The 24,594-nt window shown below is 56.7% G+C and overlaps 1 protein-coding gene across 1 annotated transcript in view; it reads right to left on the minus strand.

The window, feature by feature from the left end:
* Positions 1–1,175: 1,175 nt before the first annotated feature.
* Positions 1,176–24,594, minus strand: part of LOC142005156 (uncharacterized) — a 74,169-nt gene continuing 50,750 nt past the window's right edge. The window contains exons 17-21 of the mRNA XM_074982844.1: positions 16,139–16,289; positions 14,138–14,220; positions 11,600–11,726; positions 4,112–4,225; positions 1,176–3,527 (exon numbers count right to left, since the gene is read on the minus strand). Of these exons, the coding sequence (XP_074838945.1) occupies positions 1,807–3,527; positions 4,112–4,225; positions 11,600–11,726; positions 14,138–14,220; positions 16,139–16,289 (2,196 nt within the window). The 3' untranslated portion in view covers positions 1,176–1,806. The remainder of the gene's footprint in view (positions 3,528–4,111; positions 4,226–11,599; positions 11,727–14,137; positions 14,221–16,138; positions 16,290–24,594) is intronic.

A 24,594-nucleotide genomic window follows, 5' to 3' on the forward strand; every position in this document is an offset into this window, starting at 1 on the left:
AGTGATGTGGAGCCCAGGGAAGTGTTACTGGGCAGCCCATACACTATAGGTCCATGCGAGGGCTCAGCTGCAGTGCCAGCACCAGCGCCCAAGCCCCCCAAAGGGACCATACCTGGAAATCAATCCGTCCTACCCTGTGTAAACTGATACGCAGAGAAAGCTCATAAAGGTGTCCACCTCCTTTGGCAGTGGGGGAGAGAGCACAAAAGCGGCTGCTCCCCCACCAAGTGATCATTTCCACTGGCCTGGATAACACCACGCTCTCCTATCACCTCTAAAAAGTGGCTGCAACTGCGAACAAGCCAAAGTAAGTTACTAGGCTAAACAATAGAGCCACCTAATTCTACTATACTAAGAAAGGTGTGGAATTCAAGTTTTCATCACTCTAAACCAGTGGTCAGCAATCCCCGGCACAGGCGCCAAGAGCGGCTCGCAAGCCAATTTTCATCGGCACATGAGGCAGGAGCCCAGCCCCGCATCTCCCACACGGCCGGGCACTTGCTCAAAGCCAGGCCACCCGTGGATTAACAAAAGACCGGCTGATGCCACCAACCACCACCTACCCGGTAAAGTTCTGCTGTCCATCCCTTTAATGGACATCCCCTCAAGGTGGGAATGCTCTGCCTATACGAAGCACACAGGTTCTTCCTTGAGGGAAGAGGGAATACGGCGCACTTGTTGAGAATACATTAGGGAACCAGTTAGCATCTGCTCACGCACAGAGGCCCAGGCCCTGATAATGGTTTGTAGAGTCTGAAGCTCTCTCATCCGGCGCACATTCATCCGGCAGCAACGGCAGAACCACAGGTGCTGCTGGACTGGAGAACGCCTGGATCAGAGAGCTCCAGCTGTGCCGGGGCTGGAGCAGATCCCTGCTGGTGGCAGAAACCTCTGTGGGCAGCTCGCTCTCAGGGCAGGGAGTCAGGCTGAGTTTAGGGACTCTGGGTTGGCAGGAGCCCTGCCAGTAGCCCCACAGCTGCGGGGATCCTGGACGGGGCCAGGGCAGGGAGCCAGCTGAGGCACGGACCCCACCAACAGCCCCACAGCAGCGAGGAAGCTGGCCAGGAGCGGAGCGCTCCCTCCCAGGCAGCCAGGAGGCCCTGACCTCCCTGGCAAATCCCCTTGTTCGGGGCCTCCCGGGTAAAGGGACAGTTTGGATTTTACCAAATAGACAATTCTTCTCAACTAAAGAAATGTAACTGAAGAGCACAGGAGAAAAGCTGAACCTACATACAGACAATTCTGAGAGCAGGTTCACAACAGGCCGGGTGAGCTTTGAACTGCAAAGAGTTCTTAGGGTGTGTCTCCACTGCGTAATACCAATATCGCGAGGAGTAAGAGAGGTCGATGGAAGAAACTGCCAGGTAAGTCAATTGTACATTTTCTTGTCTGGCTGGAGCACAGGACTGATGCGGAGAGGCTGAGGGATTTGGGCTTGTTTAGTTTGCAGAAGAGAAGACTGAGCGGCAATTGGATATCAGCCTTCAACTCCCTGAAGGGGGCTTTAAAGAGGGTGGTGAGAGGCTGTTCTCAGTAGTGAGAGATGGCAGAACAAGGAGCAATCGCTGAAGTTAGAGAGGGGGAGGTGTACGTTGCACATTAGGAAAAACAATTTCACCCAGAGAGTGATGGACCCCCAGAACGCGTTGCCGAGAGAGGTGGCGGAATCTTCATCCCTAGAGGTTTTGAAGTCCTGGCTGGGATGATTTAGTCGGGGTTGATCCTGCTTAAGGCAGGAGCCTGGACTACATAATCTCCTGAGGTCCCATCCAGCCCTTGGATTCTACACCAAATTCAATCCCAGTGTCACTCTCCTGTGTGGCTTTTCTGATGGGAGACCAGCTGTGAGCTGTAACTGAAGCCTTTCCCGCACTCCAGGCATCGGTAAGGTCTCTCTCCTGTGTGGATTCTCTGATGTAGGATGAGCTCCGAGCTTCGAACAAAGCCTTTCCCGCACTCTGAGCAAGCAAAGGGCCTCTCCCCCGTGTGGATTCTCCGGTGTACGACCAGCTCCGAGCTCCGGCTGAAGCTCTTCCCACAGTCGGGGCAGAGGTAGGGCATTTCCCCAGTGTGGATCCGGTGGTGTGCGGCGAGGTTGGAGCTCCGGCTGAAGCTCCTGCCACAGTCAGGACAGGTGTATGGTTTCTCTCCCGTGTGGGTTCTGCGATGGGCAATCAGGTTGGAGTGCCAGCTGAAGCTTTTCCCACACTCGGGGCAGGAGTATGGGGTCTCCCCTGTGTGGCTTCTCTGATGTGTGATCATCTGGGAACTGTCGCTGAAGCCCTTCTCACACACCGGGCATGCGTAGGGTCTCTCCCCCGTGTGGGTCCTCCGATGGGAGACAAGATGCGAGCTGTAACGGAAGCCCTTCCCGCACTCCGGGCATTGGTAGGGTCTCTCTCCAGTGTGGGTTCGCTGGTGCTTGCTCAGATCTGAATGGCGAGTGAAGCCCTTCCCGCACTCCTGGCACGGGTAGGGTCTCTCTCCTGTGTGGATCCTGTGATGTCTGATGAGCTCAGAGCTCCGGCTGAAGCTTTTCCCACACTCCTGACAGGTGTAAGGTCTCTCCCCGGTGTGGGTCCGGTGGTGGGCGATGAGGTTGGAGCTGCGGCTGAAGCTTTTGCCGCACTCGGGGCAGGTGTAGGGTTTCTCCCCCGTGTGAGTTCTCTGATGCGTGGCCAGCTGCGAGCTGTGGCCAAAGCTCTTCCCACACGTGGGGCACAGGTAAGATCTCTCCCCGGTGTGGGTTCTCCTGTGCGAGACCAGCTGCGAGCTGGAAGGGAAGCCCTTCCCGCACACGGGGCAGGTGTACGGTTTCTCTCCGGTGTGGAGTCTCCGATGCGAGACCAGCTGCGAGCTGGATGGGAAGCCCTTCCCGCACTCGGGGCACCGGTAGGGCCTCTCTCCGGTGTGGAGTCGCCGATGTGTGATGAGCTGGGAGCTGTACGGGAAGTCTTTCCCGCACTCGGGGCACCGGTAGGGCCTCTCTCCGGTGTGGAGTCGCTGGTGCTTATTGAGCTCTGAGCACCGGGTGAAGCTTTTCCCGCACTCCGAGCAAGAGAAGGGCCTCTCCCCCGTGTGGGTTCTCCGGTGTACGACCAGCTCCGAGTTCCGGCTGAAGCCCTTCCCACACTGATGGCAGGCGTAGGGTTTCTCCCCCGTGTGGGTCCTGTGGTGGGTGATGAGGTTGGAGCTGCGACTGAAGCCCTTGCCACACTCGGGGCACACGTACGGCTTCTCTCCCGTGTGGGTCCTCCGATGGATGACAAAGACGGAGTTGTGTTGGAAGGTCTTCCCGCACTCCAGGCAGGTGTATGGTGGTCCTTCCGCAGCAATTCTCTCGTGACCAATAAGCTGGGAGCCGTTACTGACATTCTCTGCTCCACGCAGACTCTGACAGGATGTTGTCTGTGGACAACTGTTTCCTTTAGGCCTTTCCGACAATGGCCCACGTGCCTCCACTTGCCCAGCATCTTGTCGCCGAGGACCCTCCTCCTCCTTCTCCTCCTCCACCTTCCCATCAGCGGCTAGGATAGAGAGAGAAACCAGACACAGGTCGCTGCCTTCGGCAGAGAAACAGGGAACCTTGGGGTTGGTCTATGCTAGGCCGGTAAGTCATAGCTAGAGTCAACTTATCTGTAAGCGACTTACCCGGCTGTCTTCACAGATAGAGGTCACCAGGAGAACCTCTCCCATCCACCTCCCGATACTGAGGAGTTCAGGGACCAACTGCCGACCCCAGATAGTTCGATTTTGTGTATCTCTACCAGGTGCATAAAATCGAATTGCGGAATACCAACTTTGAGCAGGTCGGTCTTCCGCATAATGTACACTTACCGTCAGAGAGAGAAATCACAGACCAAAATAAATGGAGAGACCAAAGAAAGAGCTGAATCTCCCCCAAGCCTCTCCCCAGTGAGAGACGAGGGCCCAAGTCTGGGTCTACAGCCTATCCAAAATCTCAGGGAGAAAGAAGTGAAGTCTGCCAAGAGGGAGCCATGTTTCCTGAAAACGACCTTGAGCGCCGAGTGTTCACGAGGGCTTTGTAGGGATCCCAAACCTGTCCTTAATGCAGGGACAAGTTCTGCGTTGGTTTTAACCAATTCCTCACCTGTGCAGGCGGGTCCCAGGCTCTCTCGTTCTGCAGAGCCCTGGAGGTCTGGGACCCACAGTTCCTCCTCTCGCTCCAGCCAGGAGATCACAGCCAGTTTGGAAATGGGAAACCCTGTGCCAGGGACAGAAAACAGGTGAGATCAAGTGAATTTGGGGGACACTCTTGTCACGTGCCAGGGCGCAGTCCAGACCCCAAAAACATGATGTCACCACCTGCCCTGTAACCCTAGGCGCTTCACAATGCTGTGCTGTGTGGCTCTGCTTGGGCCACTAGCAAACAGCCGGCTCGGACACCAGTCATGCCCTGAATGTCTGTGCACCTCTATCACCCTGGCCCAGCTGTCAGCAACATTCCAGTCACACTGGCCTCCACCAGACTTGTCCGTATGTCCAGGGCGGTCCCAAAACATTCCCCCAAGTGCGTGTTCTGCCCTGAGCAGCCCCTGCTAGACAGCTCACGTCTGAGAGGTCCACTATCCCTCAAGGTCTATTGCCCGTATAACTATTCAAGAACCGGCTACTTTCGCGGGAGCGGTTCCGTGCTCAGCTGTATTCGTGCCAATTACAAATCGGAGAGGTTTAATGGCAAAGCAAGAGATTTTCATTAGAAGTATAAAGCAGTGAAGAGTCAGCCAGGTTCTTTCCCATATTTACATGAGAAATAAAGATAATTTGCTTTCTAAAACTTTAATGATCACATCTTCACTTGAGGTAAAACCCTTAGCCCACAGAATTGTAGCCTTGGAGGAGACCTCAGGAGATCGAGTCCAGCCCCCCGCTCAAAGCAGGACCAGCCCCAACTCAATCACCCCAGCCAGGCCTTGGTCAAGCCAGAACTTAAAAAGACCCCTAGGGAAGGGAATTACACCACCTCCCTTGGAAATGCACTCCAGGGCTTCTCCACCCTCCTGGGAAGGAGTTTTTCCTCATATCCAACCTACACCTCTCCCACTGAAACTTAAGGTCCTTACTCCTTGTTCTGTCATCCATCACCACTGAGAACAGCCTCTCGCCATCCTCTTTGGAGACCCCTGTAATATGAAGGGGTGTTCTGGGCACAGCAGAGAGAGCCAATCCCAGGTGTACTGCTTAAAACTGGGCCACTTACAGCCCAGGGTGGGATTTCCTTCTCCATAAATCAAATCAACCCAGCCACAGAAGTACCTCTTCCAGACCCACCGGCCAGCCAGAAGCCACACAAGCAAACCCACAGATTCTCCAGCTGCTCCTAATGCCCAAACCAGCCACCTTCTGACTCAGGTGAGAGGTTATTAAAACCTATTTCACCAAATCCACACAGATTCTTCCGGGTCCCAAAGGGTCCAGCCACACCCCCAGGTCAATATATACTTGGGTCTTACCCAAAACAGCATGTTGTGCCTGCCCCTTAGGATCTAAAATCTAAAGGTTTATTAAGAAAGAAAGAACAGGCTGAGAGGGAAAGATTGTGAAAGTGGTACTTTCCATACATCAATTGATGCAGGCCAGCAACATTCTAAGCTGATGGCTTGAAAATCTCTGGCTACGTCTACACTACAGAGATCTTTCGAAAGAAGCCCTTCTGGAAGATCTCTTTCGAAAGAGCTTCTCTCAAAGAGTGCGTCCACACGTGAAGAAAGCAGATCAAAGGTGCCTATCTGCTCTTTTGAAAGAGCGCCCACACCGCCCCCAGTCTTTCGAAAGAACGGGCCAGGGACCGAAAAATCAGGCCCCATGAGGACTGCTCTTTCAGGAAAAAAAGGACCTGTGGAGCGTCTGCACGTTTGCTTTCGAAAGGGGGTGCTCCTCCTGTAATGGGACAGGAAGAGCAATCTCGAAAGGGGCGCCACATTCTTTACATTTGCTTTCCAAAGAACGCTTCTTGTGCGCAGACGCTCCGCGCGACTTTTCAGAAGAGCCCCCTCCTTTCGAAAACGCTGTCAAAAGAGCTTGCCAGTGTAGACGCCGCCTCTGAAAGCTCAGCCCTCAGAGGGGTGGGACCGCAGGTCACGTAGGCTCAGCTCATGAAGTCTGGAGACAAAATGGTGATTCTCAGGTCTTCTTCATACCTATGCAACCTAACCGGGGGGGATCAAGCCCTCCCACACCCTGCTGCGTCACACACACTCTATGTAAGATTTTGGTAGCAACAGCCAAACCTCCTCCTTTTTCACTATCAGACGGAAACTGCAGAAACTCAGGCTGAGCTCATCTGCCGTCTCCCCGTTTCCACGGCTCTGTGAGTGTTGGCTTGTCTCCGGTTAGTGCTGCTGCCGTTGGCGCTCTTTTGTGGAGGGAAATCCCCTTTCTCTTCCCTAGGCCATGCAGGGCCGCCTGACCAGGTGGGCTGCTGTGGCACGTTGCCATTGGTCGCCGAGTTTGCCAGCAAGCCCCAGGCCATTTACACAGTACGGGGAGTCGACGTCTGGGCTGTTGTTTAGTGCATCTCCTGACCGGGAAGGCGGCCACATCCCGGCTTGCGCATGCTGAGCTCTAGAACATTTCTAATACAGCCGCAGAGCCCATAGCAATAACTTTACCTACAAATGCAGCACAGACGTCCAAGTAACACCGTTCCAGGGCACCACCAGCTGTCATTCCACCCCTCTCTCGGGCCACCGGGCACACAGAACGGTGCCAATTGTACACAATGGTGACAGAAATGGCTTTTGTATCGAACGCAGAAATCCAGGAGCGGCACACGCAGCCCCCTCCAGGGAGTCGAAGGCTGCTATCAAATCTCCCCTCGCTCTTGTCTTCTGCAAACTAAACAGGCCCAGCTCCCTGAGCCTCGCCTCGCGGGTCACGCGCTCCAGCCCCTGAAGCATTTTTCTGCCCTGTGCTGGATTATCTGCAATGCCCCCACATCCTTGTGTGCTGGGGGCCTAGAAGCAGGCGCAACACTCCCGCTGTGGCCTCACCAGTGCCAGGAAGGTGCTGAACACATCAGGAGGCCCAGGAGTCTCCCCGGTGAACGGCACCTGGTCTGTACGCGGCTCTGCGGCCAGGCAGGAGACGCGCTCATTGCCCGTGCAGCGGATGCCAGATGCTGCCTTCTGTCACTCTGGGTCTCCTAGGCCGGGCTGGCTCGGTACCCTTCTGAGACCTACTGCCAGGCCCACACGCCTGCTGCTGCAGGGGGCCGTGTCACTGGCACTGGCACTGGCACGGACCGGCCTCAGGCTCTGCTGTAGCAGCTGCACTCTGAGGTGTTAAGTCTGATATAGGAGAGGTGGGGGGTGGCCAGGAGCTGACGGGGCCCGTGGTGACCCACAGGAAGTGTCTCCTAGGGACGGAGTGGGGCAGGCAAGCAAGGAGGGGGCCTGGCTGCACCTGGATGTGGGGTGGGTCCCCCCACGCCGCACAGACAGCGCCAGCGCAACTCGCAGACAGGAATCCCGTCCGCTCAGTCACCACCCGGGGCCCTGAGCTGGGCGCTGCAGCGAGCGAGGGGCTTGCTGGGTGGGATGTCGTGGGAACTGCATCCCCAGGCCTTACTTGCACTGGGTGCTCAGAAACAACAACATGGCTCCACAACGAAGCAGCACAGCCATGTAATCAGAGGCCCGGGCTGGACGTGAGCCACAGCCATCTCGAGTGCGCAGCTACCACAAGCTGGAGACAAAGCTACGGCGTTGGGAGAATTCGACCATCGCTGAGGCAGAGAAAAGCACCAATGGCAGCTGCACTAACCGGAGACAAGCCAATGCTCACAGAGCCGTGGAGACGGCAGAGGAGCTCAGCCTGAGTTTCTGCAGTTTCCGTCTGATAATGAAAAAGGAGGAGGTTTGGCTGTTGCTACCAAAATCTTATATAGAGTGTGTGTGACGCAGCAGGGCGTGGGAGGGCTTGAGCCCCCCGGTTAGGTTGCATGTGTTTTCTACTGTCTTGTAGCAACCCAAGGGGGATGCCTCAGTTTCCCTACGCACAGCATCAGTGCATAGTGGTGATGGGCGTTTCACTGTCACGACTTCTCGCACGTGGATAATGGCCTTCCAGGCTCTTTGTAACCTAGGCAACCAGGTGACCCCTTTCTTCCCTGGGGAACAGGACAAAGGCAGGAGGAGGGGCCTGGCTGGTTTGAACTAGCACTGAGCTGTGGAGTAGGGCAGGCTGGTCTGGCTGGAGAGGGAAGAAGGGGGCCAGGGCTTGATTCAGGGCCCCCCTCTCCAAGACGGATTGTCCTGACGGCTTCTGGCTTCTGTTCTGACAAGTCTGTCCAACGCTGTGTCCATGTCGACGAATAACCCCCCGTTCTCTCTGCTGAGTGAGAGTCACAGGAGCCTGCGCATGACGTGCAGGGCCTGGGAACCCCACACTCTGCGGGAAAGCGTACTTTAAAGAGGCAGAGGCAGGAGCTCTGGCTGATTGGCAGGGTAGAACTGCACAGCAGAAAAGCAGTCCAGTAGCACTTCAAAGACTAACAAAATAATTTATTAGGAGATGAGCTTTCGTGGGGCAGACCCACTTCTTCAGACCAGAGCCAGACCAGAACAGACTCAATATTTAAGGCACAGAGAACCAAAAATAGTTATCAAGGTGGACAAATTGGAAAGGTTGTAATCAAGGTGAGTAAACCAGAAGAGAAGAGGGACAGCGAGGGGGGGGCAGGGGGAGAAGTCAAGAGTCAGATAAAACAAAGTATGTAAAAGAGTCCGTATAATGGGCCAGGTAATTGGTGTCCCAGTTCAAACTACATGTTAGTGTGATGAATCTGAATACAACAGAGAGCTCAACACGGCTATCTCTCTGTTACTAGCCTGACAGGACAATGGTGAACAGACCTCAAGAAGCTTCAACTAACTCTGAAAGACACGAAAGCTCACATGGAGGTGGTCTTAGGCACGTGAATCCCTGCACAGCGAAAATGATTGGCTACTGGGTTTGCACAGCTGTGTTTTAAGTAAAATAATTGGTGGGGAAAAGAGAACCCCTCATATCAATTACGTAGCAGGGTTCAGAAGCTGGGCTCTCTGGAACCTAACTCTGAGATACCGCTCCAGACTGAAGGGGACAGCACTTTTAATCTCTGCATGGCCTGCAAAAGCCGAAGCTCCAGACAAGAGCGGACCCTGGCCAGACACTGGAAGAAGTCCATCTGTTCTCTGAAAACAGTCAGTCCAGGTGCTGCCACAGTCAAAATGGCAAACAGTGGGAGGACTCAATCATTCGACAAGGGATAGAGAATAGGACGGAGAATATCTTATTGCATCTACATACATCCACGTGATGCCCACATCTGGAACACCGTGTGCGGAGGTGGTCGCCTTACCTCAAACAGATAAAACTCGGCATTGGAAAAGGTTTGGAAAAGGGCAACAAAAACGATAAGGGTTTGGAACGGCTGCTGTATGGAGGGAGATGAAAGGGACGGGGGGTTTTCAGCTGAGGAAAGAAGGAGACCGAGCGGGGATCAGACAGAGGTCTACACCATCACGGCTGGTGAGGAAAATGCATTTAAGGAAAAGTTATTTACTTGGTTGCATCAGTAAAGAACTAGGGGTTACCTGATGAAATTAATGGGCAGCAGGTTTAAAACTAACCAAAGGAAGATTTTCTTGAAGGAGCACAGGGTTGGCCGGTGGAACTCTTTGGCAGAGGAGGTTGTGAAGCCCAGGACATTATCAGGGTTCAGAAAAAGAGCCAGATAAACTCACGGCGGTTCGGGCCACCAATGGCTAGTAGCCAGGAGGGGTAGAGATGGTGTCCCTCACCTCTGGTTTGCAGAGGCTGGAAGCGGATGGCAGGAGAGCAATCACTTTCGTGATTCCCACCTCTGGGGCACGGGGCATTGGCCATTGCTGGCAGACAGGACACTGGGCTGGATGAACGTTTGGTCTGACCCAGGCCGGCTGTTCTCCTGTCTTTGCTAGGAGTGGCGAGCATCAGACGCTGGGCATGTGTACACTCATCCCTCGTGACATGGGCACAATTGGCTCCCAAATTCCTGCTCGTCGGAGAGAACTCGTAAGAGCGACACTAAATTCCCATTAAAACGCATGTAAAATTCTCCAGTTCATTCCAAGGGCTTGTAACTTGACATGAACCAGTTGAGTTTAGGTACTTTGCTGATGTATTTGAACAGTCTGGTACCGGAAATAGGATGCAGCGTATGTATGCAGAGCAGGGATTCCCAGCCCATGGGTTCCATTCGGTTTGTTAAAGCTGGCCAGCTGGGCAGTTCCCAGCTGCATGTGGCTGTTAGAGAAGCCATGTGCAGTTTCTTAACACTGCTGCCTCAGGCAGATATCTATCAACAGTGATAACTGCTGGCGATGGTGGCTCTCTCTATCACTAGCGATAGCAATTACCTTATGCCTAGGTGCTGAAACCTTAACACTGGAGTTAATTGCTGGGGGCAGAATGGCTGGGGGAGCCATGCAGCTTAGTAGCCCCAGTGAATAGGCTGGGGGAGGAAGGGGAGTGTCTAAGGCTGGGGCTCTTGATGGATGCAAGGGGGGTGTAAGACTGGGGGAAGTTAGGGGCTGCTGGGGGGATCTAATGCTGTGGGAGTGCCTGTAGCTGCTGGGGGCGGGTCCAAGGCTGGAGGTGGTTTGTGGCTGCTGGACAGGTTTAAGGCTGGAGACAGTTTGGGACTGTGGGGGGCAATTAAAACCTGGCCGAAGGAGAGGTCTGTGGGGCGGGCAGGGGTCAAATACACTAAACCCTGGAGTTACCCAGGGGTTGTTCCTGCAACCCCTGCATAACTTGAATTTTCCCACAATGGGAGGGGAGCCAGGAACCACCAGGGCTCGTCAGCTTCCTGCCTCCCAGAGTGGCAGGAGCTCAGTGCCAGGGGCAGGCTGGTTCCAGTCTCCCCATGGCTTGCGGGGCCAGAAAACAGATCAGCTCATGGCTGGTCAGTTTCACGTTCCCGCCATTGCAGGGGAGGGAACCAGGCTAAGAGCCTTCTCCCTCCCCCCGCCAGCCGAAGGGCTGTCAGACAGCTGCGTGTCTGAGGGGAGGGAGGGAGCGAGAAGGCTGCAGCTCCGGGTCTCCGGCCGGGGACCCTGCTCATATAAGTGGGGGAAGTTCACTCATACAGTGAATAAAGGTAGGTAGACATGTTCCTTGTTTTAGTGAGTACTCAGAAGTAAAGTACTCATTAAACGAGGGATGAGTGTACGCTGCTGATTTGTTGCTGCTAAACACATTTACACGTTTAAGGGTATGACCGAGTACAGCTCTTCCAGTGGGTAAGGCCCTGCAAACCCCTCAGACCACTGGAAGGGACACTGTTCCCTACAGAGGAGTAAACTTGGTTCCCTTCCCCCACGGAGGCACAAGGACGGTTAGAGATGGGAGCCGGAAATGATCCCCGAGTCCCCACAAGGAGGGTGCCGGTTACGTCCTGATGACCCAAAGAGTAACAACAGTTTTCTGAGAAGTTTGGAAAAAGCATCGCCAGGGAAGCGCAGACTCTCCGGCTCAGACCCCTGATGCCAAAAGGAACAAAAGACACGGGCGAAACCACAAGACACGGCCGCGTGGAGGCGTGAATCCTTACCCAGCGAGGCCACGGACTCGTAGTTCTCCTGCATGACGGCCCTGTAGAGGGCTCTCTGGGTGGGGCCCAGCAGCGCCCACTCGGCCCTGGTGAAGTACACGGCCACCTCCTCGAAGGTCACCGGCCCCTGCAAGAGCAGAAATCCAACGCTCAGCACCTGCTGAATGCAGGGTTCCCAGGGGAGCAGGGCCATGAAACGGGAAGCTCTGAGAGGGACAGGTCAGCCCAGTCCCACCCCAACCCTGCTCAGAGCAGCCTGGAGGGGCCACATTATAACAGACCCTCATGTCCACCGGAGAGGGGCAGGGGTCATCACCTCAATCACATGACTACAGTCAGACACGGACACAGGAAACAGCTTCAGGGACGGCCTCACGGCGAGAACCCAAAAACCCTCCAGACAAGATCATCTAATGGAGAAAACCAGCCACAGGAAGACAGAGGAAGTCAAGGGGGGAAAAAGTCAGAAACTCGGAACTGTAGAAAACTCATAGGGAGAAACAAAGGAACCACAGGAGGCCACAGAATCACAGGCTCCCAGGGTGGGAAGGGACCTCAGGAGGTCATTGAGTCCAGCCCCCTGCTCAAAGCAGGATTAACCCCAACCAAATCATCCCAGCCAGGGCTCGGGCAAGCCGGGACTTCAAAACCTCGAGGGATGGAGGTTCCACCACTGCTCTCGGTAACACATCCCAGTGCTGCACCCCCCGCCCGGGGAAAGAATTTTTCCTAATATCCAACCTACACCTCTGCCTCTGTAACTTCAGCCCCTTGCTCCTTGTCCTGCCACCCAACACCCCTGAGAACAGCCTCTCGCCACCCTCTTTAGAGCCCCCCTTCGGGAAGTTGAAGGCTGCCATCAAATTGCCGCTCAGTCTTCTCTTCTGTAAACTAAATAAGCCCAAATCCCTCAGCCTCTCCTCACAGGTCTTGTGCACCAGACCCTTCATCATTTTCGTTGCTCTCCACTGGAGCTGCTTAAATGCATCCACACCCTTCCTACACTGGGGGGCCCAGAGCTGGATGCAATACCCAAGATGTGGCCTCACCAGTGCCCAAGAGAGGGGAACAACCACTTCTATAGATCTGCTGGAAATGCTTCTCCTAATGCACTCTCGTATGCCGTTAGCCCTCTTGGCTACAAGGGCACACTGTCAACTCACATTGAGTCTCTCGCGTTCATACCGTTCAACACAAATTTAGGGAAAATAGATCCTCACAAATTGGATTTTATTAGATTAGAAGTTTGGTTGATATGAGCGTTAATGTAATACACTCGTCCCTCGTTAAACAAGTACTTTACATACGAGTGCTCACTAAACAAGGGACACGTGTACCTACCTTTGTTCACTAGACGAGCGAACTCCTCCCCTCGACTAATATGAGCCTTACCCCACTCTCTGTAGACCCAACCCACAGCAGCCTGAACCTCCCCGCCTGCCCCACGGACCCAACCCACAGCAGCCTGAACCTCCTCCCACCCGCCCCAAGGACCCAACCCACAGCAGCCTGAACCCACCCCGCTACCCGCCCCATGGATCCAACTCACAGCAGCCTGAACCCATCCCGCTACCCGCCCCATGGATCCAAGCCACCACCAGGTTTTAACCCTCCTTCATGCTCATGGCCCCAAACTGCCCCCAGCCTTTAAGCCTCCCCAACCCCGCCCCCCCCCAAGGTTCTCTCACCTCTCAAAAGCAGCAGCACAGGCTGCCACCCCTTCCCAGAGTTACGAGCCCTTGGAAGGAATCAGAGACTCTTACACATACTTTAATGGGAATTTGGCGTCCCTCTTGCGAGCAGAAAGCTGGGAACCAATTGTGCTTGTACAGCGAGGGAGGAGTGCATCTTTCAATTTCTCTGCGACAGTGTTTCCCATACTCAAAACGTGTGTGTGCCCCTTTCGGGACGTCGGCCATCTCAGCGTAGCCCATCTCCCAGTGCTGTCCTAGCGCGTGTCGCCTGATTTTCAGTCATTTATTTTCTGCCGGGTACCCGGAGAAACCCTTTGGCGTACCACGCTTTGGGTAGCACGCTCCAAGCTGTGTGACTTGGTAGAGCATATTTACACTACAACAGCCCAAAATTAAAATGACACAGAGCAGCTTGATTTAAAACCGGCTGCTACATTTCCAAGTGTAGCTGGGGACCTCTGGACAGGGGTGCATTTCCATCGGCATCCCACAGGGATCAGCCATCGGCCCTCTGCTATCTACCTTGCTACTGGGCAGAGAACATAGCATCCCGGATGCGGTTTGCAGATGACACCAAGTTGGGGAGAGGGAGACATAAGGAAGGGGTCAGTCGGTTTGGGGTGCAGCTCTGGGAGTCTGGGAAGTGTCTGCAGCCCTGGCCAGGGGGTAATTTCCAGTCCTGCAAACAAGGAATGTACTCCTTCAATATGCTCCTAATGCCAATGAGTTCTCACAGGTTCATCCACTCCCCTTGTCCGCCCAGGGTACATCCACCCCTCTCCGACAGCTCCTGTCCGTCTCCCGCCAGCCAGAGCCCAGCACCAGCTCCCAGATCACCCCCTACCTCAGCCAACTCCGCCGCCACCATGGCCCCTGTCCTGGGAGGATGGGCTGATCCAGAGCAGAACACGGACATTGTCCTGGGGCCTGTCAGGGCGGGAAGAGACATAGGAGAGGTTTCTGAAGGGGATTTGGTCATTCCCACGCACCAGCACCCCCCACAGATGTGACATCCTGGGCTCTGCCACATTGGGGAAGACTCGGTGTCTTTATCAGAAGTCAGTCTGGTTGGCGTTAAACCCCCCAGGCTTGGCCGACACGAGGTCAACATGAGCCGCGTTGCATTGGCTTAGTGGTGCTTGTCTCCGCTCTTAAATTTGTCTCCCACCAACTTCAATGTCCGCTTTGCCTGTCCCCAACACACCCCAGACCCATCCCCTGACCCCTGCCCTGAGCACCCCCCGCCCCTCAACACTCATCCGGACCTCCCTCGTCTGGCAACCTCCGTAATCCAGCATCATCTCACTCAGCTGGACCACCACTTCTCATGGGTGCGGCCAAACTTCCTGCCCTCCAGTGAAGTTTGTTTCCAGCCACCAGTCCTGGTTCAGGGGTGCGATTTACTGGTCATTTACCCGGCAATGTCTTCTAAGAGCCCAAAGTGGGTTCTTATGTTCGTCGGCAGCTTCGCAGAAGGACAAGCCGCCCGCACCCACCACAATGACGAGCTGTTTTATTTGTTAGGGGACGTGCTTTCAGCGTCAGGTGCGACAAGACGGCTTATTCCCTCTAAGAGCCCAGCCAGTAGCGGAAGGAGGGGGGCGGGGGGAGAACTGGGGAAAAGGCGCGGCGTACCGGCACGCAGCACTGGGGAGGGGACGCAGCACTGGGGGAAAGGGGCGGCGTACCAGCACGCAGCACTGGGGAGGGGACGCAGCACTGGGGGAAAGGGGCGGCGTACCAGCACGCAGCACTGGGGAGGGGACGCAGCACTGGGGGAAAGGGGCGGCGTACCGGCACGCAGCACTGGGGAGGGGACGCAGCACTGGGGGAAAGGGGCGGCGTACCAGCACGCAGCACTGGGGAGGGGACGCAGCACCCGGGGAGGCGGGAGCGGGGTACCAGTAGGTGATGCCGGGGGGGAGGGGAAGGAGTGACGGGACACGGTACTGGGGCGAGGAGAGGCGGGGTACTGGTATGTAATGCTGCGGAAGGCAGGGGCGGGATGGAGTACCGGAGGAGGCAGGGGCGGGATACCGGTAGGTGATGGCGGGGCGGAGTACCAGGACACGGTACTGGGGGAGGGGGGGCGGTCAGGGGTACCGGTACGTAATGCCGCGGGAGGGGGCGGGCAGGGCAGTGGAGTACCGGAACGCAGTACCGGGGGGCGGAGGAGGGAGAAGAGGCGGGGTATTGATACGCAATGCCGGGGGCAGAGGGCAGGGTACCGGAACGCAGTACTGGGGGGGCGGAGGAGGGAGTACCGGAACGCAGTACCGGGGGGCGGAGGAGGGAGTACCGGAACGCAGTACCGGGGGGCGGGCAGGGCAGTGGAGTACCGGAACGCAGTAGCGGAGGGAGAAGAGGCGGGGTATTGATACGCAATGCCGGGGGCAGAGGGCAGGGTACCGGAACGCAGTACTGGGGGGGGGGGGGGGCAGACGGGTGGAGTACCGGAACGCAGTACTGGGGGGGCGGAGGAGGGAATACCGGAACGCAGTACCGGGGGGCGGGCAGGGCAGTGGAGTACCGGAACGCAGTAGCGGAGGGAGAAGAGGCGGGGTATTGATACGCAATGCCGGGGGCAGAGGGCAGGGTACCGGAACGCAGTACTGGGGGTGGGGGGGGGGCAGACGGGTGGAGTACCGGAACGCAGTACTGGGGGGGCGGAGGAGGGAGTACCGGAACGCAGTAGCGGAGGGAGAAGAGGCGGGGTATTGATACGCAATGCCGGGGGCAGAGGGCAGGGTACCGGAACGCAGTACTTGGGGGGGGGGCGGGGCAGACGGGTGGAGTACCGGAACGCAGTACCGGGGGCGGAGGAGGGAGTACCGGAACGCAGTACCGGAGGGTGCGTGCTGAAGGACTGACCCCGCACTCGCCCGCCGACAAGGGACCCGCAACTCGCTCCAGCCCCCGCTCGCGGGGAAATGGGCGCCCCCCCCACTGCACATGCTCGGCGGGCGCCGCGCGCAGGGCATGCTGGGAATTGTAGTCTGCGCCACCAGCGGGCCACCACGCATGCGCTATGAACCTGGCAGCGAGCTGCCGCGGTGGGCGCGGGCGGCAACCTGCTGCTGGTGGGCGGGGTTAAGTGGGGGGCGTTCCCGGCCAGGTGAGCCTTCCAGGGCTGAACAGAGCGCAGGCGACGCTTTGAGCCAGGCCGACCAGCCAGCAGCTCCCCCTGTGAGCAGGGAGCTCCCAGCGAACAGGGAAGGGAGTTCGCCTCTGGGCAAAGCGTCCTGGAGGAGCTTGGGCGAGTGTGGGATTTGGGGGGCTGCGTGGTGAGCTGGTGGGTGAGTGAATGTCTGTCTGTCTGTCTGTCTGTGCAGCTGTGTCACTTTGCAGAGCCTGAGCTTGTGCTGTGCAGAGAAGAGCAGTTTGCAAGGTGTGAATTGGGGGAGTTCCCTGCCAGGTGTGGTGCTCCACCTGTGCCCTGCAAGGCAGCACTACCAGGAAAAGGAGTCTCTGAAGAAAAGAGCCTGAAGAGCGATGGGGGAAGGTGGACCTGGGGGCACTGAGAGCAGCTGAGGGGAGAGGGGCCAGTGCAGTGAGAAGGGCGGACACGGGAGCAGATGGGGGGGTAGTGGGTTGGGGAGGGTCCTATGGTGATGGTAGCTGGGGGGGGCGAAAGGTAGGGAGGAGGGTCCCAGGGATATGAGGTCATTGCTCCACAGAGAGCTATGCTGACTCGTGGTGACAGGGAGGTATGAAGTAGTAGGATCCTTAACCACATTCTCCACACCCCACTGCCTTGTGGGTTATCCTGGGAAGGAGAGAGGCTAAGGGAGTAAACCCTGACAGAAAATCCAGAGTGGAGTCCGAAGGCGGTTCGGTGTCAACTTCTGGCACTGTCCCAGCAACTCCTGCAGCTGACCTGGTACCAGACGTGGAGGTTATCCTCTCCTTTGGACTATATCAGTAAAGCCGAGAGGTGGACACTGGTGTCTGGGCAGCCCAGAGTCTCCATAACAAATGCCTAGGCTCGCGCCCGGAGAGGTACTCTGGCATCGCTGAACAGCGTTGCATCAACACAGGAGGCAACAGTTACCGGTTATAAGCTCTTGCTCAATTGGTGTAGAGAACGAGCGCCAGGGGTTGCCTTCGATGGTGGGAGGGATCCTCGCATCTCACTAGACAGTCACCGCCTGCCTCAAGCTGGGCAGCCCCCAGCCAATAGGGTACTGTCCCACCACAGTTCACCTGCCTTGCTGGGTGCGTGAGGCTTAAGGTTCCTGAGCCTGACAAGTGACTGAAATTTGGGCACCACGCAAACCAATAAGAAAATCAACAAGAAATGAGAAACATCAACAATTTAAGCTTGCTTGCTGGAATGTGCGGACCATGCTGACCGGCTTGACTGAAGATCTTCAGGCCATCAGTGACACCCACAAGACCGCTGTCATCGAGGAACTGAAGAGGCTCCGAGTTGACATCGCTGCACTGCAAGAGACGCGACTCGCAGATTCGGGATCTCTAAAGGAAAAGGACTACACCTTTTTCTGGCATGGTAAAGCCCAAGAAGAACCCAGAGAGCATGGTGTTGGCTTTGCTGTCAGAAACACCCTTCTACAAATGATGGATTTAGTCATGGGCAGATCAGAAAGACTTCTTCGGATCACGCTTCAAACTTGCGCTGGTCCTGTCCACCTGATCAGCGCTTATGCCCCAACCCTGGTGGGCGGGGCCAGTCTGGGGGCAGAGCCAGCGGCAGAGGCCCGCCCCCAGCGCCGGGCAGCGTGACTCGGACCAAGAGTGCGGGGCTGGGGGCGTGGGGGGGTGTCCGTGAGTGGCTGCCGGGTCCTTTCATTCCTGTGGGGGCGGGCCCCAGGCCCCTCAGCCGGGGTGCACAGGCGGGGCACACGGGGGGGGGGGGCACAGGCGGGGGCAGAGGACGGGGTTGCCCCAGGCAGGCGTCTACTGATTGTTTTCCTCGTGTGCGTGGAATACGCTTTGTTGGGCGTGGGCGGCCAGGCCGGACGCCCCACGCCCACAGGGGGACAGGTGCCGCCTGCGGGCTGATGATGAGTAGGTGGGGGTGGGGCTGGGGCTGAATCACTCCTGGGAGGCTGCTCGCACCTTCCAGGGAACCCTGTCCCACGCCTCACCCCAACCCACCTGAACCCTCAAACCCCACCCTTAACACCAACCCCCCAAACCTAACCCTCCTACCCCCAACCCACCCAAACCCCAACCTCAAACCCCACCTCTAACACCAACCCCCCAACCTAACCCTCCTACCCCCAACCCAACCAAACCACCAAACCCCGACCTCAAACCCCACCCCAACACCAACCCCCAAACCTAACCCTCCTACCACCAAACCCCAACCTCAAACCCCACCCCTAACACCAACCCCCAAACCTACCCCTCCTACCCCATAACACAACCAAACCCCAACCTCAAACCCCACCTCTAACGCCAACCCCCCAACCTAACCCTCCTACCTCCAACCCAACCAAACCACCAAACCCCGACCTCAAACCCCACCCCAACACCAACCCCCAAACCTACCTCTCCTGCCCCCAACCCAACCTGAACCCCACAACCCCAATTCTAAACCCCAACCCAAACCCCTAACACCAACCCCCAAACCTAACCCTCCTACCCCCCAACCCAAACCCTAACCCCAACCTGAACCCCCAAACTTCCTACCCCCTCCACCCAAACCCCCTCCCAACCCCTAACCCCAACCCTTCTATCCTCCCCTCCAACCCCAACCCAACCTGAGTCCCTAACACCCGCCCATCCCCACCCCACCCCACCCCGCCTGTGATCCTAACCCGAAAGACAGACAGACATTGGGGAGGGTTCTGGGAGCGTCCCCTCTTGGGGGGCTCCACTCCCCTGTCCCGTCCATGTCCCTGAGTTGTGGGGCTCCAAGAGTCTGGGACTGGGGCCGTTATTCCCCCTCGTCCTGTGGCCGGGCAGCTGGGGCCCAGGCACCTGAGGCAGGGGCCCAGGCCAGGCTGCGGCAAGTCCCGGGCTGCTTGCTCACACAGCTGCGTGTAGGATGTAGTGGCTGAGGCCTGGCTGGAGCGGCCAACGCTGCAAGGATCGAGGCGTTTCTCCTTGGCCAGTTACAGAGGTGCAGGCTCCCAGGCGTCCGTGCAGGGCAGCTCTTCCTGTGGCCGGCTGGTCGGCGGAGGCCTTGCTCTGAGCCAGGCCCTGTGGCCGTGCAGCAGGGAAGGCCCCGCCCTGGGACACATCCGAGCCCATCCTTGGATCCCAACCAGGCCCATGGATGCTTGGCAGTTTGGGGCTGAGAGAACTGCCCCCGGGCTGTTGCCTGCAGGTGAAGGGCTGAGCCTGGGTGAGTTCACGAAAACACCGGTGGCTCCCTGTGGGCGGTGGGAGCCAGGAGACTCTGACTGATGGGCTGGTTTGTGGGCACAGGTCCCAGGTCCCTGTTGTTTGGCCACATCTGCCTGGTGCTTGGCCTGTTTCTCTCTGCTGGGAATTAACCAGCCGTCCAGCCTGTCCTGGGTATCCCTGGCCACCGGCGAGCGGCACAACGGTTCCCGGCAGCGATGAGTTTCATACAGTCCCAGAACAGGAACGGAGTGCAGGGGTCATTGAGTTCAGCCCCCAGCGCTCACAGCAGGACCAAGCACCAGAGCAGGTGTCCGTCCAGCCTGTCCTGGCTCAGCTGCAGCCAGGGACGTGGGCAGCGGCCTCTGAGGGAACGGGCTGTCGCCCAGGCGAGCTCCGGGGCTCTGGTCTCCCCCAGCGGCTGGGCTGGGCCATGCACAGCTGGGAATGGGGCACAAACTGGCCCAGCAAAACGTGACCCTTCTTCCCCCTCACCCCGCCGGCCCGAGAGGCATCTGTCGCAGCAGACACAAGCTGCAGGCAGCCTGGACTAAGGGCCCTTGGGGCTCCCAGCCTGTCAGAGCTGGGCACCTCCCTACGGATAGCACAGCAAGGACACAATGAGTGTGTTGGGGTGGTGGGAGCTGGGGTCTGTGAGGAAAGCAGGGCTGGGTGTTTGCTGGTGTCAGAGGTGGGAGTTTGGGGTGTATGAGGAAAGCAGGGCTGGGTGTTTGCTGGTGTCAGGGGTGGGAGTTTGGGGTGTCTGTGAGGAAAGCAGGGCTGGGTGTTTGCTGGTGTCGGGGTTGGGACTTTGGGGTGTATGAGGAAAGCAGGGCTGGGTGTTTGCTGGTGTCAGGGGTGGGAGTTTGGGGTGTGTGAGGAAAGCTGGGCTGGGTGTTTGCTGGTGTCCGGGGTGGGAGTTTGGGGTGTCTGTGAGGAAAGCAGGGCTGGGTGTTTGCTGGTGTCGGGGTTGGGACTTTGGGGTGTATGAGGAAAGCAGGGCTGGGTGTTTGCTGGTGTCAGGGTGGGACTTTGGGGTGTATGAGGACAGCAGGGCTGGGTGTTTGCTGGTGTCAGGGGTGGGAGTTTGGGGTGTGTGAGGAAAGCTGGGCTGGATGTTTGCTGGTGTTGGGGGTGGGAGTTTGGGGTGTCTGTGAGGAAAGCAGGGCTGGGTGTTTGCTAGTGTCAGGGTTGGGACTTTGGGGTGTGTGAGGAAAGCAGGGCTGGGTGTTTGCTGGTGTCAAGGGTGGGAGTTTGGGGTGTCTGTGAGGAAAGCAGGGCTGGGTGTTTGCTGGTGTCAGGGGTGGGACTTTGGGGTGTATGAGGAAAGCAGGGCTGGGTGTTTGCTGGTGTCAGGGGTGGGACTTTGGGGTGTATGAGGAAAGCAGGGCTGGGTGTTTGCTGGTGTCAGAGGTGGGAGTTTGGGGTGTCTGAGGAAAGCAGGGCTGGGTGTTTGCTGGTGTCAGGGGTGGGAGTTTGGGGTGTCTGTGAGGAAAGCAGGGCTGGGTGCTTGCTGGTGTCAGGGGTGGGAGTTTGGGGTGTCTGAGGAAAGCAGGGCTGGGTGTTCACGGGTGTCAGAGGTGGGAGTTTGGGGGGTGTGAGGAAAGCAGGGCTGGGTGTTTGCTGGTGTCAGGGGTGGGAGTTTGGGGTGTCTGTGAGGAAAGCAGGGCTGGGTGTTTGGGGGGTGTGAGGAAAGCAGGGCTGGGTGTTCACGGGTGTCAGAGGTGGGAGTTTGGGGTGTCTATGAGGAAAGCAGGGCTGGGTGTTTGCTGGTGTCAGGGGTGGGAGTTTGGGGCGTGTGAGGAAAGCAGGGCTGGGTGTTTGCTGGTGTCAGGGGTGGGAGTTTGGGGTGTCTGTGAGGAAAGCAGGGCTGGGTGTTCACGGGTGTCAGAGGTGGGAGTTTGGGGTGTCTATGAGGAAAGCAGGGCTGGGTGTTTGCTGGTGTCAGGGGTGGGAGTTTGGGGTGTATGAGGAAAGCAGGGCTGGGTGTTTGCTGGTGTCAGAGGTGGGAGTTTGGGGTGTCTGAGGAAAGCAGGGCTGGGTGTTCACGGGTGTCAGAGGTGGGAGTTTGGGGGGTGTGAGGAAAGCAGGGCTGGGTGTTTGCTGGTGTCGGGGTTGGGACTTTGGGGTGTATGAGGAAAGCAGGGCTGGGTGTTTGCTGGTGTCGGGTAGGAGTTTGGGGTGTGTGAGGAAAGCAGGGCTGGGTGTTTGCTGGTGTCAGAGGTGGGAGTTTGGGGTGTCTGAGGAAAGCAGGGCTGGGTGTTCACGGGTGTCAGAGGTGGGAGTTTGGGGGGTGTGAGGAAAGCAGGGCTGGGTGTTTGCTGGTGTCGGGGTTGGGACTTTGGGGTGTATGAGGAAAGCAGGGCTGGGTGTTTGCTGGTGTCGGGTAGGAGTTTGGGGTGTGTGAGGAAAGCAGGGCTGGGTGTTTGCTGGTGTCAGGGGTGGGAGTTTGGGGTGTCTGAGGAAAGCAGGGCTGGGTGTTTGCTGGTGTCAGGGGTGGGAGTTTGGGACACTGATTACAATTCCATTGATATCAAATTGCCCCCCATAACTCTCCTATTGCAGCACTTTCTTGACACCTCTTCCACAACTCCTTTTGCCTAGTTGGGGTGTCAGAGGGGTCCGTTATTGTTCCTTTTGCCTAGTCGGTGTGTGCTTGGGGTTCCCCTAGTTATGACTTTTGTTAGGAAGAACCACTTGACCAGGCGGGAGGTGAACCACTGGAATGCGTTGCCAAGGGAGGTGGTGGATTCTCCATCCCTAGAGGTTTTTAAGTTCTGGCTGGGATGATTTAGTTGGGGTTGGTTCTGCTTTGGGCAGGGGGCTTGACTCAGTGGTCTCCTGAGGTCCCTTCCAGGCCTAGGAGTCTATGATTCTGTGTCATAGGAGACTGTGAAAACCAGGACATTAACAGGGTTCAAAACAGAGCCCTGGCATCAGCCTGTTGGAAGAGAGGGTACCTGGCTTGGTGGACCTTTGGTCGGCCCTGGTCTGGCCGCTGTTATGTGAACTATCACTCAGGTGAGTTCACACCATCTGTGTCAATGAAATTTGCCTGTGATTCATCCAAACCAGGGGTCTGTAACCTGAGCATGCAACTCTGAGGGTTTCTTTGGGGCTGCTGCTGCTATAACTGCAAAGTTTAAAAAAAACCCCCAAAAAAAAAACAAAAAAAAAAAACCACACAACTGATTACTCTTGCTAACCCCTCACTGTCCCGCAATAGACACGTCTCGCCTTACAAATCATTGTGGTTATGTCTATGACAGCAACTTTTTTTCAGAAAAACAAAACAAAACGGGTCACTTTCGAAAAATCCTGCAGCACCTCTACGCACAGAGTGCAGGCTTTTGATATTAGAGGAGTAGAACGTGGCACTTCTTCCGGCAGCCCTCTTCCCCTACCAGATGAGGATGTGTGCTCTTCTCCAAACCATTCTTTCAGGAAAAAAACGTGCAGGCCTCCTGGGGGCCCTTTTTTCGGAAGAGCAGTCCTCACAGCCCCAGGAGTTTTGATCCCTGGCTCATTCTTTCAAAAGAGCGGGGGCTGTGTGGCCCCTCACTCTCACAAGAGCAGACTGGTTTTTTTCAATTCACTTTCGCCTCTGTGGATTCGCTCTTACAAAAGATTTTTCAGCATATATCTTCCGGAAGAACTTATTTCGAAAGATTGCTGTAGTGTAGATGTAGCCTGCATGCGTGCAGTTCTTAAAACAGGGGTTACAGAAAGTACAGGGTGACATTATTTGTTAAGGCCCGACTCGTACTCACACGCACTGCAGCTCTTGAATTATTGAGCTTTCCACTGAATTAAAGAAAAAAAAAAAGGCGATTCTGGCTAGTGTGGTGGCCGAACCCTGATCCAAACACACTCAATACCTCGCTCTCTGTTTTACAGACCAGAAGGAAACAGATGTTGGCGAGCAGTCTGTTACTCAGGCTAGGTCAAAGGACCTCACGTTGGGACCGCTTAGTGCTGCTCTGTGTCTGCGGGAGGCAGATTTCCGAGTGACCAGAGGAACAGATTTCAGAGCACTTCTCGAGTTTGAAACCTCCGAATGGTGGGAGTCGGGGGAACCCCCTGCTGTTTTTCTGTAATTTGCCCACCCTGTTGGGTCCCTAGATCCTAGTGCTGCAGGGAGGGGAGCCCCAAGGCTGGAGCCTGCTCCTGGGGAAGTGAGAAAGGCAAGGAGGCGGGGCGGGGCGGGCAGTGACACCAGATGCTCCCCACCTGTTCAAACTCTTCTGTCCTTGGACAGGAGAGGCAGCCTGAAAACCGTGAACTGGGAGTGCTTTGTTGCGGGTGGGACTTCAAGGGCTGACTGGCTTGGAGCCAGGCCCAGCCAGCAGCCTTATAAAGAGGCAGCCACAGCGAATGCGGTGCAACCAACTGGGAGTTCGCCCTGGGGGGAGCCCAGTACCAACTGGGCTCTTTTTCTTACCGTTCTGTTCCCCTCCTGCCCTGCGAGGCAGCAGTAAAACCCATCTCCGGGAACTCGCAGAAGGGAGAAAAGAGGGCAGTGATAGGTCAGCTGCTGTGACCTGCACAGCGTGTACCATGTTTGTCTTCCTCCTGGAAGACAGACGAGATTTCGCATGCACCAAGGGGAAGCTGGTCGCCCGCTTGGAAGAAAAGTTTCAAGGAATTGAGGTGCAAATACCAACCCTACAGTCCATCAGCGCAGGTGAAGATGGCCTTGACAGAAGGCAGCTTTTAGTCCTGCAGGCACAGCTGGTGGAGCAGCCAGTGAGGGCAGGACAAACGGAGGAAGAAATCTGGAAGCATGTACCCTCCAGGAGAAGAAAGCCAATTCAGGTATCGCCTATTCCGCTGGAGGTGAGCAGCCGCTTTCAGGCTTTCTGCACGGGCGATACGGTGGAGAACGGTGCGGCAGAGACCTCTCACAGAAGGGATCAGATGACCACCCCCCAGCTGGAAGGCCTGGGTTGAGTAGTTTCAGGGATGGCAATTCTACGAGCACCGCCCCCA

The sequence above is a fragment of the Carettochelys insculpta genome, chromosome 33 (assembly GCF_033958435.1).
Source record: "Carettochelys insculpta isolate YL-2023 chromosome 33, ASM3395843v1, whole genome shotgun sequence".
Classification (NCBI taxonomy): domain Eukaryota; kingdom Metazoa; phylum Chordata; order Testudines; family Carettochelyidae; genus Carettochelys; species Carettochelys insculpta.